The 17,001-nt window shown below is 37.2% G+C and overlaps 4 protein-coding genes and 3 non-coding genes across 11 annotated transcripts; 4 read left to right on the top strand and 3 right to left on the bottom strand.

Annotated features, from left to right (window-relative positions):
- The first annotated feature begins 26 nt into the window (after positions 1–26).
- Positions 27–2,751, top strand: suox-1. 3 transcript variants are annotated; one of them, NM_001392900.1, is made up of 8 exons: positions 27–139; positions 187–383; positions 814–993; positions 1,079–1,102; positions 1,420–1,644; positions 1,692–1,902; positions 1,974–2,064; positions 2,108–2,751. In NM_001392900.1, the coding sequence occupies exons 1-8, from the start codon at positions 28–30 to the stop codon at positions 2,553–2,555; spliced, it is 1,488 nt and encodes a 495-aa protein (NP_001379385.1). In that variant the 5' UTR covers position 27; the 3' UTR covers positions 2,556–2,751. The 3 variants fall into 3 exon arrangements, with proteins under 3 accessions (NP_001379385.1, NP_001024735.1, NP_001431089.1); NM_001029564.7 differs by lacking the exon at positions 1,079–1,102 and adding an exon at positions 1,203–1,364; NM_001444139.1 differs by having other exon boundaries at positions 1,079–1,364; positions 2,108–2,679.
- On the bottom strand, positions 2,728–7,367 carry tbh-1 (Tyramine beta-hydroxylase; the record flags this gene model as incomplete). 3 transcript variants are annotated; one of them, NM_001313436.5, is made up of 10 exons in its annotated part: positions 2,735–3,105; positions 3,154–3,515; positions 3,963–4,080; positions 4,137–4,660; positions 4,709–4,789; positions 5,377–5,511; positions 5,557–5,745; positions 5,787–5,859; positions 6,783–6,840; positions 7,267–7,367. In NM_001313436.5, coding segments are annotated over 10 exons (1,821 nt in total). In that variant the 3' UTR covers positions 2,735–2,825. The 3 variants fall into 3 exon arrangements, with proteins under 3 accessions (NP_001257265.1, NP_001257264.1, NP_001300365.1); NM_001270335.2 differs by lacking the exon at positions 7,267–7,367 and having other exon boundaries at positions 2,732–3,105; positions 6,783–6,994; NM_001270336.4 differs by lacking the exons at positions 6,783–6,840; positions 7,267–7,367 and having other exon boundaries at positions 2,728–3,105; positions 5,787–5,862.
- H13N06.7 (uncharacterized protein) lies at positions 5,596–7,924 on the top strand. The gene is made up of 6 exons (NM_001029566.3): positions 5,596–5,888; positions 6,724–6,849; positions 6,938–7,058; positions 7,352–7,489; positions 7,543–7,621; positions 7,669–7,924. Exons 1-6 carry the CDS (start codon positions 5,876–5,878, stop codon positions 7,843–7,845), a joined length of 654 nt encoding a protein of 217 aa, NP_001024737.2. The 5' UTR covers positions 5,596–5,875; the 3' UTR covers positions 7,846–7,924.
- A 584-nt stretch (positions 7,925–8,508) lies between these two features.
- zipt-7.2 (Zinc transporter zipt-7.2) lies at positions 8,509–10,352 on the bottom strand. The gene is made up of 5 exons (NM_078162.7): positions 10,144–10,352; positions 9,924–10,038; positions 9,796–9,873; positions 9,379–9,749; positions 8,509–9,306 (listed from the first exon to the last, which is right to left on the bottom strand). Exons 1-5 carry the CDS (start codon positions 10,334–10,336, stop codon positions 8,675–8,677), a joined length of 1,389 nt encoding a protein of 462 aa, NP_510563.2. The 5' UTR covers positions 10,337–10,352; the 3' UTR covers positions 8,509–8,674.
- A 210-nt stretch (positions 10,353–10,562) lies between these two features.
- Positions 10,563–10,691, top strand: H13N06.9. Its single transcript, NR_072753.1, has one exon. It is a non-coding gene; the product is annotated as an Unclassified non-coding RNA H13N06.9 (non-coding RNA).
- Positions 10,692–10,976: 285 nt separating this feature from the next.
- Positions 10,977–11,115, top strand: H13N06.10. The gene has a single exon (NR_072754.1). It is a non-coding gene; the product is annotated as an Unclassified non-coding RNA H13N06.10 (non-coding RNA).
- Positions 11,116–14,337: 3,222 nt separating this feature from the next.
- Positions 14,338–14,431, bottom strand: H30A04.6. Its single transcript, NR_072755.1, has one exon. It is a non-coding gene; the product is annotated as an Unclassified non-coding RNA H30A04.6 (non-coding RNA).
- Positions 14,432–17,001: the final 2,570 nt, after the last annotated feature.

The raw sequence follows: 17,001 nt of genomic DNA on the forward strand, positions 1-17,001 counted from the left end.
TTCAAAGATTTTGCAAATTTTTTCAGAATGCTTGGCCGGGGCACATCTTTCAATCGGTTTTTTAGACACCGGCGTCAGTTCAACAAACTTTCGGGCGCCACTTCAGAACATCAGAGGACTAATGAAAATCACTCTTATTGTAGGGATCTACCACGAAAACTTGAAAATCTATTAACTAATGTTTAGACAAGTATGCATATATTGGAGGAGCCGCAACTGCTGGAGTGCTCGGATTCAAACACTTTGTGAAAACTGCAAAGCTTGATCACGCCAAAGATGAGACGATGTCAGAGAAGAAATTGGAGAATCTTCAGATATACAAGCAGGAGGAGGTCAAGAAACATGGAAAAGACGCAGACAGGATTTGGGTTACGTACAAAGATGTAAGTTGATTATTTTCAATTAGGACTCTTATGTCGTCCCCGAAAACACCCCTCTCACGCCACAATCCGAAACCTTTATAGCGATGCGCGGAACCCAAAAAGCGTCGGACGTGGAGTCAACTTTGCTACAAATAGTGTCATACTCTATGCCACTGTTTGGTGCAAACTCCGCGTCCGACATTTTGTGGGTTCCGCGCATCGCTTTGAAAATTTGAATTGCGGCGTGAAAGCGGCACCCACATGGGAGCCCTAATTTCAATTATTCAACTGTCCAGTTTTGGCTGACTGGACAAAATGTAGTTTTGTGACTTGGTTACAGGTTTTTAAGGACTTTTTTCGAACGCTTAGAACATTTCAAACTACATATATGCGTATTTCCAAATTGATGCTTGTTTATAAACTGGAATTAATAGTTTTCTTATTTTTACAGGGTGTCTATGATGTCACAGATTTCATTGCCATGCATCCGGGAGGTGACAAAATTCTGCTTGCCGCCGGTGCAGCTGTCGACCCATTTTGGGCTCTCTACTCACAGCACAAGACAAAAGAGGTTCTCGAGATTCTCGAAGGATATCGAATTGGCAAACTTGATGTAAAAGATGTTCCGAAAGTAAGTTCATGGAGTAGAAAAGAGGTGGCATACAATCCTTTATTGTGTGATTTATGAAATTCTGGTAACAAATTTTTTTGTTTAGATTGATTTTGAAGATTTAAGTAATGTGAGTTTGGTTGATTTTAATTAGGGTCCGGGTACAAACGCACCCAAAATATTGATCAATTTATCCTCTTATCTCACCTATGTTTGTGTTTGTTTTACAGCCAGTCGCTGACGCATTCTCCAATGATCCGGAACGTCATCCAGCTTTACTCGTGCGTAACTCGAAGCCCTTCAATGCCGAAACCCCTCCTTCCCTGCTTACCGACCACTTCTACACACCCAATGAACTGTTCTTTGTACGAAATCATCTTCCGGTTCCTGATGTATGTGAAAAGGGGTTGTGTGTGTAGTGAAGTTTTACGCTGGATTTTTTTTTAGATCAAAACTGAAAACCATCGATTGACTGTGGAAACCATCAAAGGAAAAACAGTGGATTTGTCTGTAGAGGAGCTCAAGAAGAAGTACAAGTCATATACAATTGGAAGTGTGATTCAATGTGCTGGAAATAGAAGAGCCGATATGAATCAGTATAAGAAAGTTCAAGGACTGATGTGGGAAGGAACTGCAATCAGTAATGCCGAATGGACTGGAGTTCGCTTGAGAGTAAATTTGAATTTTAAAATATGAGATATTAATTAATAAAATTCAAGGATCTTCTCGCTGACGCAGGAATCGACGTTTTCGACGACAAGATCAAGCACGTCCACTTTGAAGGAGCAGATGTTGATCCGACTGGAACACCCTACGGAGCATCAATTCCCATTGAAAAGGCTCGTGGAGATGAAGTCATTGTCGCTTATCACATGAATGGAGTTGATATTCCGAGGGATCACGGAGCTCCTCTGCGGGTCATTGTGCCAGGTACAACGGTTTTAACATACTTTTATTTAAAAAATTTTTTCTGATAATCGTTAATAAAAGAAGTCATTCAGGTAATGTTGGTGCTCGACAAGTGAAATGGCTCAGAAAAATTATTGTTAGTGAGAAGGAAAGTGATAGTCATTGGCAGCAAAAAGATTATAGGTTAGTAATAAATCTCCAGAACCTACAAACCATCCAATTTCAGAGCATTCTCCCCAGCTGTCAACATTGGTGACGAGCTGAAGTGGAACACAGTTCCATCTATCCAAGAGTATCCTGTTCAATGTGCAATCTGTAGTCCGGCTCCAAATACCAAAGTTGATCGTGGTGACGAAACTGTGGACATCTCTGGATATGCGTGGAGCGGTGGTGGCCGTGGAATCATCCGAATCGAGGTTAGCGTCGATGGTGGCGAGACGTGGAACAGTGTCGAGATGGAGCAAGAAGAGAAGCAGGATCAGGAGCACATGTACGCATGGACATTGTTCAAGGCAGAAGTGAAAATTCCTCCGGGAGTCAAGGAGTTCAATATTATTGCGAAAGCAGTAGACAGAGCCTATAACACGCAACCAGAGACTGCCAGTGGTATTTGGAATGTTCGTGGTTTGATTCATAATGCCTGGCATAGAGTTCCCATTATTGTGAAGGATTAAGATTTTTTTTTAAATTCCGTTCAGATCTCGTAGTTTTCTTTTCCCCTAGATTTTTTCTTGCTTCAATTCAAAATTTGGCCAGTTGAATCTTTAATTTGAACCAGTATTGTCTTGCCCCTACCCCCGTTTGATTTAATTGCAACAAGTTACGAAGTTTTTAGATCAACTGTGATAGTATGAATAAATGTTTTATGACAAAATATTTTTTAAAGGTTTAATTACGAATGATGTAGGAAAGGACAATGGCACGTTGAAAGTTACACAATACTATTACTCAAAATTAATCATGTCATTGATGGCTGGACACTGGAATCTATCCCTGGTTGTGATGAATGATCCGGAGACAAATGTTGGTCTTGCCATGTTTTCCCAGCTCTGGCGGGAATCTTTTGATTCAAATTCGAATGGCTCCCCGTTGGATTTCAAGCAGTTCATGTTCATGTTTCCAACATTCAACACATTGTAAAACTCCTCATCAACTCCATTTCCCCAGTCCTTGACGTTGCTGTACATATCCGAAATTTGCATTCTCTTTCCATCCATACCATGTCTGAAATATGATTGTAAAATTGGATGCATTTTGTTTCGATAATCTCACCGTTCTGAGAAGTAGGCTCTCAACGTACTATTAGAAATTGCTGATTTGCAAACTTCTACATCAGAAGCTGGGTAGTAATAAATATAGTTGACGCACATCTCATCCACAATTCGATATCCACCAAACGTCACTTTTGATCGTTTTCTGGTATCGTAGACGCATGTGGTGACCAGTGTGTCTCCTGGCATAACCTTAACCACTGGTCGAAGCTGTTGCAGATGCTGCCAATGAGGGGAGTAGTGTTCATCTCGGTTCACGTCTCCAATGCGAACTCCAGATCGATATTGAGATGTGAACAGTTTTCTGCCGGTTAGATGAGCGTGCAGTTGACTGGCGAAAATGTTGATTCCCTCCTCGGGAAGCTGGAAATTTCGATTTTACAGTTGAATCTGGTATGGATTTTGAGAGATGTGCGGATTTTTTAAGTTGAAAATTTTTTATTAAAACTTTTCTCCCAAGAAAACGAATTTTGTGTACTCCCTAAACAGAATGTATCTCAATCAGATTTGACACAATAATTCAGGCAGGCAAAATTCAGCACCTCAATATTTTGATGTGAAAGCAAAAATAATGTGACTTTTGAGAATTTTAAAGTATTTTTTTTTTGGTAAAAATAATCGCTATAATTTTTTTCGGAATTCTATACAAAAATACATAAAAGTCGCAATCTAGGTACACAATTTTCAATTTCATAAGTATATCAATTTTCAGATTTTCAGAAAACTACCCACCACTTTTGATTTATTGTGTTTGTTTTTCTTAAGTATACATAGCTATATATTTTCTGTAAATTTGTTCAAACGACTTACATTTTTAGTGCATTGTGATGGACAATATCCATTCATGGCCCATGCTTTTTGATTTGGTGGTACTGAATTTGCATCGGAGTATATTAAACCAAGTTCCATAATTCCTGCGTCGTATTTTCTGAATTAAGCTGTTATTATCATAAATTCCTATCATAAATTTGTTTCAAAACACACCTGAGTTGTCCGGTTACAAAGAACTGAAATCCGGAAGAATCAATAACTCCTTTGTGAAGTTCTGGGTTGTTATAATGAATTTCAACCATCACATATGCATTCTTTCCTTTCCCTCCGATTGGGAGTCCTGCTTCTTTCGGATAATGAATTGGACCTTCTCCCATTGCCCATGCAGCAATGACATGACTGCATGACTTTGACTTTGGCGGCTTCTTTGGATCGTTACAGCTTCCACTCCATTCTTCTACTTCATCTCTACACATGAAGATCTCCATGTGATGCACCAAATGCTCATTTCCAGGTGTCACGTATGGTTCCATTCTCACTACGTGGTACATGTTATTGACGGTGTCAAATGGCATTTTACGAATGATACACTTGTATGTGGTCTCCACATTTGGAATCGGGTCCGGGCTATTGCTATTCACAATTACGACTTTCACATCTTTCTCGAGAGCGGCTGGTTCTTCTTCAATATTTGGCTGATCAGTTGGACCTTCGATCACTTTTCCAAACTTTTTGTCCTGCAAAAAATTAATAATCATGAATTAATCATCTAAGTCACTCCATACCACAACCCATCTCTTATCCCGAATATCTACCAAATTCGTAGATCCCCAGGAAGCGGCAATGTAGAATTGAGTGGTTCCTGGCTAAAAATTTGACTTGAGTTATAAATTGAAGACAATTTTTCAAATGATCATTTGGAAAAAACAAACACAATTTCAAAAGATTGAAATTTGCGTAAACTAGGAAAATCTTTTCAAAAATTTCTCGAAATTGTTTTTAGCCTAACTTAGCTAAAATGTTCAATTTTCGTAAACCCAGAATCTAGCAACATCAACATGAAAACGACCAAGAATGCACAGTGACGTTATACTTGAATGTAGGGCTGAGCTCCGATGAGGTCGCCGCATGTATAGTGCGGCGCGGAACCCCGAACGTGTCGGCCGTTTCCAAACAACTACCTCTTCGCTTTACGTTTTGCACACAGCAAGCTACTCATTTCACGCCAAGCTGCGAAACCTCAAACATGTCGGCCACTTCAAATAACTACATTTCACACTTTGCTGCACACACACAGCGGCGCGCAACGTCGGCGTACGGCCCCCATTTCGCGCCTTACTCAGCTGGGAGCCCTACTAAAATATACAGTAATTTCTGCATCTCAAAAAAGTCAGTTTGTGCCATGAAAAAAACTTCCATTTTCCATACTTGAACATTATCAAAACCACATTACCAAAAATGCATAATCTCTCGAATCGCAGGTTGTTAACTTTCTTCTGACAACAATATGGTCTTTCCTTTTGCGAAGAAGCTGGAAATCTTGCTGAAGATCGGAGGTAATTTTGAAATCTCTATTTGTATATGCATCCTGAAACTTTGTTAACCGTTTTTATAAAATCCTTTGGTTTTCTACCTTGATTTCTTTTTTGCTATTATAATACATTAACACATCAGAATTATTAGTGTCTCCAAAGTCTGAGAATCCCAAAAACAACACATCCGGCGTACTGGCGCCAAACCAAATCGAGAAATCAACCAACTGGCGTTCATAATCGGTGTGCCACTTCACTGTAACATTTGTGTGGTAGAGTTCAGCAACAATCTGAAGGAATTTCGTATGAAAGTGACGATTGCTATGGTTACCTCGCCAGCGTGGACAACACCGCCACAATACGCGACGAGCAGGAAGAGAAGAGCAACGGCACTTCTCATTTTTCTGAAATCGTATAGTAATGGCTAATCGGGGTAAGTTGGGTTTTTCAAAGGTTTTTCTTGAAGTTCTACGTTGAGAATGAAAAAATTGTATATTATACATAAGCAAATAAGTTTCCGTTATAAAAGATGAATACCAATACTACAAAGTTACTTGTACTTAATTGTTAATTATCTAGTTTTTAAAGCAAGTTTGTAGCTTTTTTCTGAAATCAAACTTCTACAAAAAACTGAAAGTTTAAAGCAACTCCTACATTATTCTCTAACTTAAAGTACCGAAATTTGTACCGAATTTGAAGTACCGAAATTTGAGACTTGGCTCTTTTTAACCCAAAATAATTCAAAACTACCGAATTTCGTAAGGAGACGTTTTGAAAATTTCTCAAATAAAAGTTTTGGTAAAAGGCTCATTTTCTTCTGAAATCACAATTTTTTCCAACTACTCGGTGTCGCAGAGTCTGGAACTTAAATTTTATTGATATTTAATAATATTTAATAAATACTTTAATAAATATTATGGGTCTTTATTATGCGTAAAATTCGTTGATATAAGTACATTTATGATGAGTGGAGCACAAAATGTAACTTCTATTTGTGCCCCACTGACCGAAAATGTACTCGTGACAAATAGCCAGTACTTATTAAAAAAAGTGATAACTTAATAAAAATTAAGTTCGAGACGCTGCGACCCCGAGAAGTTGGAAAAAATTGTGCATTTAGCAGAAAATTAGCCTTTTTTCCAAAACTTTGAACTTTTTTTTGAGAAATTTTCAAAACGTCTCATTACGAAATTTGGTAGTTTTTGGGTCATTTTGGGTTGAAAAAAAGCAAAGTTTCAAATTTCGGTACTCCACCGATAAATATTTAGAACTCGAAAGTCTTTACGACTACACCTATGAAGATCATGACGACGATGATGATCCTTACCTGTACTCGCCGAGAATCACGTATGAAGATGCTCCAGACGACCAGCGAACTGTGGACACTGAAGAAGGTATGTACACTTTCAGATCTATGAGACGAAACAAAAGGGGCTTGTTCTCATGCTTAACATTCAAAATATGTAAATTCAAAAGTTTCAGTATCCATTCCACACCGCCTCGAAGATACTGAATACCCTGTGACGCAGTCGGTTCCATTCTACGGGCGCACCACAAACAACGCCGCTTATACGTGGAAAGTGCCGCACGCAAGGGAGAAGAGGTATGAAAATGACAAGTGACAATGACAGGGAGTATTTGAAAACTGTCAACTGCACATCTTTCAAAAAAAGAATATGCTAGTCATAAAAACACAAGAAAGGAAAGAAGTGATACCTTGTGTAATAAAATGAAGAGACATCGCGGTTGTGAAAAACCACTCAACAAAAAACTATTTTTCGGAAATATTTAAAAAATAAAAATAAATTTACTTTTTTTAAGATTTTATAGTATTGATCCTGATAACCACCAAATCTTACACATGAAATGAAAAAGTTGATAAGTTTTTATTTTCAGAGAAATAACTGAATCTGAAACAGGAGATGCTCCGAAAATCCCCTTTTATTCTGAAACCACCCACCGTAGCCAATATCAACCATTTGATGCATCCGTCGCCAGAACACGCCTTTCGAGAAAAGCATCCGCTTTGCCAGTGTAATGAAGCATTCCATGATAATTGAATTCTTATCAAGAATTTCATTTTTCAGATCAAATGTGCCGCTTGACACGCAAACAACATATAGGAATTTGTTTCAAGAGCTCGAGATTGGAAAACGTCAAAAGCTGGTGGGATATGAAAATTGTTAGTTCTTTTGAAAGTTCTGAAAATTTAGATTCAAACATGTCCAGCAGAGAAGCTGATACATCAAACTGCGCTGCTCCGGAGTATCCGACGAGAAAATGGACACTACTTTTTATCCGCCGAGGCTCTTCGCTCTTCAAAATATGTAAGAACTACTGCAGCTGCACCAACGCAACCATCAACTCTACCAGTAGAGAAATCAAAATAAAATTGTAATGTGAATATTGCATACTGTTACATATTTGTGCAATGATAATTTATTGATAATTTATGAAATTTAATTTGGAGCCGACAAAGCTAACGACAAAAAATGCACATAATAGAAACAAGATAAGTCACAGTCAGATAAAAATAAAATTTCAGAGGAATATCTTTGTGGCTTTAAGGAAATTCTAGAATTCTAGTTATAAAAAAGACATTTATGGGGTTATTTATGTTATTACGAAAATTGCAAAAATGTATTTTTACATTTTTTTTTCCCCTAGCCATGTGTGTAGTAAAATGTAAAAAAAACGCATGCAGTTTCTGCATTTTTCGGCATTTTTCGACATTGCGGGGGCACATCTCACTGCGTTTCTCGCCTTCAGCATGTGAAGTGGGCTGTCGGCTGATGTAGAAAAATGTACAAAAATGCCGAAAAATGTTGAAAAATGCAAAACATGCATGCGTATTTTTACATTCTTCTACACACATGAATAGGGGAAAAGTGAACAAAATATATTTATGCATTTTCCGTCATCACATGAGCAACCCCATTACCAATTATCTTGCATAATTTCATGTGGGCACAATTTATGTAACATCATTGCAACCATACTTTTTGTAACCTCTATAGCCAGATTTTATTTTGAGCATGACACTACACACATTTCTGTGCATCCAACACCTTTATTGAAACAACCAGCCAAAAAAATCGAGAGAACATCAAGAAGGAGAGGGTGATTTAATAAATACTTAAATATATAAAATACATTTTACAAAAGGTAACATTTAACAAGTATCGCGTTTGTGATGATGAGACTAGCTTCGACAAAAATTTACTCATAAATAGCAATGAGATACATAAGGAAGATTCCGGTAAGAATAGCGAAGATTTCCTTAACTGTCTGGAAGAATGAGCTGTTCTCGAGAAGCTCAGGAATCACGGAAACCGTAGCAATGTAGATGAATCCTCCGGCTGTGAATGGAAGAACCCAGGAGCTAGCCGCAGCGTCGGCGAGAGCATCGGCGTCAGCAGAGAACAAGGAGATGACACATCCGGAAAGTGCTCCGAGAGCAGTTACAAGTTGGATGAGCATGGCCTTCTTCTTAGAGTATCCAGATTGAATCAGAATGGCGAAATCTCCAATCTCGTGAGGAACCTCATGGACAAGAACTGTGATCATAGTAACGATTCCGACGGTGGTTCCCGCAATGAAGGACGCTCCGATGGCAAGTCCGTCAGTGAAGTTGTGGGTGAAATCAGCAGCGAGGTTGAGGTAGGCGGTAACCTTGATTGATTGCTCGTCTTTTTCTGGTTTCTCCTCCTTCTTGGCAACTTTGTCCTTCGAATCCTTTTCCTTGGTTTCCTTCTTCTCCCCTCCATGGGAATGTCCATGTGAGTGACCATGGCCGTCTTCTCCTCTCAAAATGCGCACGAGTTTCTCAACGGTCAAGAAGGCGATGATTCCTGAAATTAATTACTTAAACCATTTTTTAATGTGTATATATATATATATATTTTTTTTTTGTCAAAACAAACCTCCAAGAACCCATCCCCCGACGCTCATGTCATGAGCTCCATGAGAATGCCCACCACCACCATGAGAATGTCCATGAGAATGCGAGTGCCCGTGACCGTCTCCAGCCGGAGTGGCGTGTGGAATCAAATGAAGGAACGCATCTCCGAGAAGACCTCCGGAACCAAAAGCGAGGAGAACCTTCAGAAGTGGTCCCGACTCCGAGGTGTTAGCCTGGATTGGGATGAACATAAGGATGAAGCATGGAGCAGCAGAGATGAGAAGTGTAGCCGAGATGGCATAAACCCAAAGCCTTGTCTTGGCATCATTAAGGAAAGAAAGGAATCCAGTGTACTGGTACTCATCGCCAACTTGCTTAGCACTTTCAGCTCCACTGAAAATGACAGATTAATCTCGGAAGTAGAAGTGAGAGTGCTTACTGGCTGTGTCCGTGATCCTCATGGGAGTGTCCGTGATGATCGTGAGCATGTCCGTGATGATGATCTTCCTCCTCGTCACTAAAAATTGATAAGTTGCAGTAATTAACTTTTTATTGAGAAATTCTTACTGGGAGTGTCCATGATGATCATGTGCATGTCCGTGATCATGAGCGTGTCCATGGTCATGATCGTGAGCATGTCCGTGGTCGTGAGCAGCAGCGGTAGCAGCTTCAGCGGCGGCGGCTGAAAAATGAGACTTATGGCTCCGAAGTAACAATCTGTTAACCGTTCAGAACGTTTATCATCCTCAACATTTTCGAAGTGTTTTCAAAATCCAAAATCACAAACCTTTAGCATACGGGCACCCTCCGTCGGCATCATGAGCATGTCCATGTCCTCCGTGAGCGTGTCCGTGCCCCTGATGATGCACATTCTGTTGAACATACTCCGGATCGTTCATCTCCTTGGTGTATTTCAAATGTGCCTGGCCATAAGCGGCAATAGCCAGGAATGACAGGAAAATGCACGATTTCACCAACATTTTCGCCGAAATTACCCTGAAAATTTCAAAAATAAGATGGAGAAAATTAATCGATAAATAGACAGGTAGACAGGAGAGGAGAGGTAGGCAATAAAGTGACGTGGGGTATAATGAATATTTATTCTGTTTTATGGTTATATTTTCAAGTAATAAAGACATTTTTTGCAAAGATGGCTGAAAAATCGAAGAAATCTGTCCGAGTACATGGATCAATCGGATAAAAATGACAAAAATGGCATATCCCACAAAATTGCGGCCAACGCGGCACAGGAGAGAGGGAGGTTTGTCTTTGTGCAATAGAGCGCGCTTGCTACCGTCCCCTCCACTGACAGAGCAAATTCAAATAGCGATACACAGTGAGATAGGAAAATGGGGTGCGGTGTTCTCGCATTGACAGATGGTCCCGGTGTATTTGCCGATAGGTTTATTATGAGCATGATGGTGCTCTTCAAACATTCACGCACGCAAGGCTCGTAAAAAACTTTCTCCAGGAGAATGTTGTTTCTTTATAAGATGTTTTTCTATCTGTAAAAGGAGTACTGTAGTTTAGTTTTTTTTCAAGTTTCAACCTTTAAGCCAAACTTTCAGGTAAACAGTCCATGAAAAAAAAACTAGAAAAAAAGGTGAAAGGGATGAGAAAAACACAAAATTGCCCTTGCCTACCCATCCATTCCGCTCACGTTTTTTTTTCAACGGAATCGAGGCTATCCACACATAGGAACTAGTTTCTTTCACTTCATCCGCTTGTTACATCTTGAATACCGCGACTGACTGTCCACCCTACTTCAACATTTTACTGAACTTTTTTTTTTGTTAGTTGTCTGCTGCTCATTTAGCAGTCACTACTGTGATTCATTCAGAATTGAAAGTCACTGCTTAGTCATCGTTTGTGCGGGAATTAGAGGAAAATGTAGTTTTTTTGGCTCTCTAAACAAATTTTGTTTGATAATTTTGTACATTTTATTCAAACCAAAAATAAAACTTCAACTTCTACATAGTTGTTTCTTTTGTGGTAATGTTTTGAAATACAATAAATGGTTCAATTTTTGCTTATCCCTAAAAATCAAAAAATGGTATCGTTAATTGGCTCTCAAAAACCTGAAAGACTCATTAACATGCTTTTCAATGAAAAATTTGATATAGATTCCTCATGGTGGCGCCTTGGATTTTCATAAAATAGTTTTTATATCAAAGAAATCGTAGGGTCAAAGTTTGATAAGTTCTAAATTCTGATTATGTTTTAGAAGTTTATAGGGTAATTTAAGTAATGTTGCAAAATGTATTTAAATACATTTATGACGTCACAACTGTATTAAAACACATATTTTTTCAAATTTATTTTAATACAGTTGTAACGGAATTTTTTCACACTTTTCAATTTTCCGTCAAGAAGAAAGTTCAACAAAATTATAATAAAAAAGGTTTTTTTTTGGCAGGAAAATAATTTAAGGAATGCATGTATTATATTTTTATTATTGTATTTTTTCAAGAAATAAAAACTTGTATAAAGGTTTACATGTTCCAAATTACGTAGTTATTCTTTATAGTTAGCTACATATATTTGTTGCCGTTAATTTTTAACTGCATAGTTTCACACCAAACTATAGTAACTTTCTCTTTTTTTTTAAATTCTTTTCCAGGCCCTCTGTCAGACAGGGATTAGTAGCAAAACAGTTCAACTCAAGCTAGCCTCAAATCCCCCGGTGTCTAATTGCCACTTGTGTCCGGGATTGAGAACACTGTCCCAAATCCCACATAATCTTTCTCCGGACTTCTGCCGGAAACCGTTGAGACTTTTGAAAAAAAAACTGATGCGTTTGAAGGTTTTGAAATTCAAATCGTGATACTACCCGTTTCGGAAACCCCACCATATACCTATATTTGAACACATGTCAAAAGTGAAAGATATTGCGTGAGGTGAGATCGTAGTGAGCTCTCTCGTAAAATTTGTCCCCTTTACCTTTGACAGCTGTCCTTGGGATTTGTCTTATCGATGTGTCCTATCTTGGTGGGCTATACAACCTACCACTTCCTTTCGCGCAAATAATATTTTAACTGCTTGTTTTTGACTGTTTGGTTTTTTTACAATCTCTGATGTCCATTTCTTTAATATACACCCTTGTTCATACTGTTTTCTTCATTTCAGGTAACCACCTTTCAAGGCCTGTCGGTTGTTCGAGGTTTTGTCAAAAAGAAGTAAGTATTTATTACTGATCAGATAGAGGTTGGTGGTGTGGCATTGAGATAAGATTTTAAACCTGTTCATCAATAAGGTTACTAGGTAGAAAACAGAGGAACGAGGCGGCTATGTTCAAGTAAAATCGGAGAAAGTTTAGAATCTTTTAGCATTGAACGTGTAGTTAGAATTTCTCTTTAAGCTTTTGTATTCCATGTTTCCATGAGAACCTTTGAACCTTATTGCTTAACTTCAAATAAATGTCTTTGATTACAATAAAAACTTAATAAATACATATTATTTTCAACATTTTTTTTAAATGTTCATATTTAAACATTCACTCAGGTGCTCTAAGTTAGGTTAGCAATGCAACCAAAAACTTTGATGTGTTAATTTTTGAATTTTTGGAATCTTTGAAATAAGGTCTCTAACAAAATTATTATGTGTAAGCACATTTGCCACTAAATTGAAAAATGTAGTTACATTATTTATTTACTTACATCACTTACGTTTATTTAAAGGAAAATATAATTTTTCGAAAAAATGTTTGTTAGACAAAGTAAGCCGGTGTCTTATTCACTAATGACTTTTAGATTAAGCAAGTTAGGTTAAGTTATAAATGTACCGTAACCGGGTGCACTTTATAAGAAAAATACGGTTTTTTTAGTTTCTTAAAAAGTTTATTCTATGTAAACCTTTTTATCCTACGCGGCATTTGACTCCAGCTACTTGCATTAGAAGTTGGCTGAACTTAGGCAAAAGTTGGGCAAGACTTTGGCAAAACTTGGATTTAGGCTGCACCAAAGTTTAACCCAAACTTCACCCAACTCTTTCCAAACTTTGGCCCAAACTGTCTTTTGCAACCTAAATTCAAGTTTAGCCACAGTTTTACTCAACTTTTGCCCAAGTATGATCACGATTTTTGATCACGATTACAATCGTAATAAATACAATACAATACAATTCAAGTATAGCCTGATCCAAGTCAATATGTTTTGGGCCAAACTCGGGCAAGAAACTGAAGCCAATTGCCAAAAAAAATCTCAAAAAATGGCCTAAAATTAGTTAAAATCGGAAATTTGACCAACTTATCAATGTCGCGGCGGCTGGAAACAATTTTTTTTTAAATCACAATTTAATTTCGAGTGTACAGGTTGATTACCTTGCGTTTAAAACTTGATTAAGGTATTTAAAAATCGATGGACGGCGAGATTTTCAATTTTTTGAACCAAAACTCGACGTCCATCGATTTTTAAGTACCTTGATCAAGTTTAAAACGCAAGATAATCAAGGTGTACACTTAAAATTTGACGGTGATTTCAAAAAAAATTGTTTCCAGCCGCTGCGACTTTGATAAGTTGGTCAAATTTCCGATTTTAACTAATTTTAGGCCATTTTTTGAGCCGTCATAACTTTTTCCTGAAAAGTTTTCAAGAAGTTTTATTATGAAATTCGGTGTTTTTAGACAATTTTAAGTCTAATAAGGCAATAAAAAAAATTCGACTACACCACCTTTAAGTTAGAATTGGATTTTTTTAAAGGCCACGTTCATAATAAGTTAGCAAAAAAGAATTCAAACATAGTTTTAAAAAGTTCATACACAACTTTTCTTGTTTGTTTCAAAGAATCTATGTTTAACTAAACAAACAACTATCCAAAAACTAAGGTTTTCCCATAATAAGCGTAAAGGACCTTCCCATCACATTTGGCTCAGCGCGGGAAGAAAGACACGGTCGGAATGCCGTTCGCACCCTTTCCTCCTCCTCCTCAATTTCTCCGCGCTTTTTTCCCAACTCCTTAGTAGTCCGTTGTCTTCGTCCACCTTCACCAACACCACCACACTATACCATTTGTATACACCGTTTGTTAGCCTGCGCATCTGCCATCTTAGTTGTCTCTTTTATATCCTCGTATATCTTTGAGGGGTGGGGGGGGGGGGGGGGGGGGGGGGGGGGCAGTCAAATGGTGTGGTGGAATGCCTTTTGTCTGCCGTTCGAAGATGTTGACGTTTTACAGTCTGCGGTTTGTTCTAGTTTGGTTAGTTCTTTTTTCTCCTGATTTCCCTTTTTTTTGTTTCAAAAATATATAATTGTTCAATTCGGTGTAATCATAGTTATTTTTCATCCTGTAGCTCTGTTACAAAGAAAGTGTTTAATTCTAGAAGTCAAACCTCCAAAATTAAAAATACTGAATTTCCAAATGCATCTATTTTTTATCCAAAACTTCAAGACAAATATGTTATGTGGTCATATACTCTTTTCAATTTAGCCTAGCTAGTGAAAAAGCTACGTATGACTTTTTCAATGTATTTATAATTGTAGATGTTTTGAATGTTCTGCAAATGATGCACAATTTTCGAATATTTTTGTCAAAAAAATTTAAAAAAAACACACAATTTTTTGTGTTTTCTAAAAGTATTTTTGTAGAAACTATGAACAATTTTTCTCAACTAAGACAATCAATATTTGCATTTCATTTTACTAATAAAGGTCCTACTCTACGATTTTTACATAAAAAGAAATGTAAATAACTGTATGACGCATCGAAATCTGTCATGTTTGAAAAAAAAACCTTGTTAACTTCCAAAAGGTTTGTTTTAATTCTGAGATTTTATGAAGAATAGTAATAATTTTTGCACTTTTTCCTCATCTATAACTTGTCCCACTTGACCTTGTTGCAACATCTTTCTGAGAACCCATATGTCAAAATAACTCCACAACCAGATAGTACTTAAACTTTTTATTCTGTCATCTACTTCATCGAACTTTGAACAGCTGGAACACGCCACTTATACACGCGTTCAGCTGTTCCATTTCGTACATCGTTTTTTTTCTTAATGTCTGCAACTGTGTTTGAAGGTGAGACCGCATGTTCTTCGCTTTTCAACGCAAGATTACGAATCCAATGGCAGTGGTTTTTCGGGTTTTCACTATTCCGATCAATACAGTTGCTATTTTACTTTTGCAACATTGTCTGAGTCTCTAGATTACCTTCTATTGCAGTTGTTTTGAAAACTTTTGCAAAGTATTTGTTTTATAGTAAATATTTTAAATTTTAAATAAATTTCGCCGGTTCAAAGTATCGGTTTGACTAATTCACACTCCTCAATTATTATTCATTTATAACAAAATGACGGTCAAATTTACTAGTTTTTGCTTGTCGCAATAACAATAATATAATAACGTATGTAAAAAACACAGAATACAAAACCAAATCGTGTGATCTTGACGGTCTTGAGAAAAGACAGTAGAAGAGAACGATTATTTAATGAATGACTTACTACTACTGGTTCTAGAAAATTACGGTTTGTTTCTTCAAAAACCTCTCAAGAATTCAATAGCTTTTCAGGACAGGAATATGAAACCTCAACCTAAGCGCAAACCTATTTCGAATTCACATAACTCTAATTTCCTAACCTTATAATGATTTACATTGCTTTTGTTTCGGTTTTAGTTCTCCTCTCTCCACGATTTCTCATTACCAAATAGGCCGAACCAATACAATCAATCACCAAATTGTGTGTTCTCGTTTCTTATTCATTTGCGACAGAAAACATAAACATAGGTTTTTGGTAAAAAGAGGTGCAACATGAATTGCAAATTAATTTATTCTCGAACCAATTAGGGACGTTTTTAGGGCGGAAAAAATCAGGTTAAGCAAGGTTTTATGTAATACATAACTCTTGTTAAGATTTTGCACAACATGTTTCAAATCCAGCCTGTTTGAATTATCGTACTTCGTAATACTTCATATAACCTTAAAGGTAGTGTAGTCGAACTTTTTTATTGCTTTATTAGACTTGAAGTTGTCTGAAAAACCCGAATTTCATAATGAAACTTCTTGAAAACTTATTTAAAAAAAGTTATTACGGCTTAAAAAATGGCCTAAAATTAGTTAAAATTTGGAATTTGACCAACTTGTCAATGTCGCAGCCGCTGGAAACAATTAATTTTTTAAAGCCAATTTTTTGTGAGCTTAAAAATGACAATAGCTACGGAATAAATATTCCCACGTTTTTTTTAAAATCAATTAAAACATTTTGGGGTGTAGCAACTAGACAAGTACTCACCAAACTTGCAACTTAAGCACCAACATTAAGAATATTTTGAGTTAAAAAACACGTAACTGCGTAAGTGAGTTTGAAACTGCAATAGTCAACGACACAGTTTGGGTACGAGGTTTTTTGGCATTAGAAAGTTTTACGTTTCCTGGTTTCATATGATTGACGTTAGTTTTACCAAAACTAAAATTTCAAGCTTCGAGGTTCATTTTTAGGAACTATCCTTTCACTATTGTCGCGTGAACTTCCGATCCCTCTCTCCAGACACACTTTCATTCCACTTCCTCCCTCAAAATTTTCAAGTGACCCAATCAGCCTTCAACCCGTTTCTGGTTCTGCTTTCATCATAATCACAATCATTCATTCATCATCATCATCGTCATCATCACTTGAAAAAACATTCCTTTCCGTTGTTTTTTCATTGTCAAG

The sequence above is a fragment of the Caenorhabditis elegans genome, chromosome X (genome assembly GCF_000002985.6).
Source record: "Caenorhabditis elegans chromosome X".
NCBI classification, from domain to species: Eukaryota; Metazoa; Nematoda; class Chromadorea; order Rhabditida; family Rhabditidae; genus Caenorhabditis; species Caenorhabditis elegans.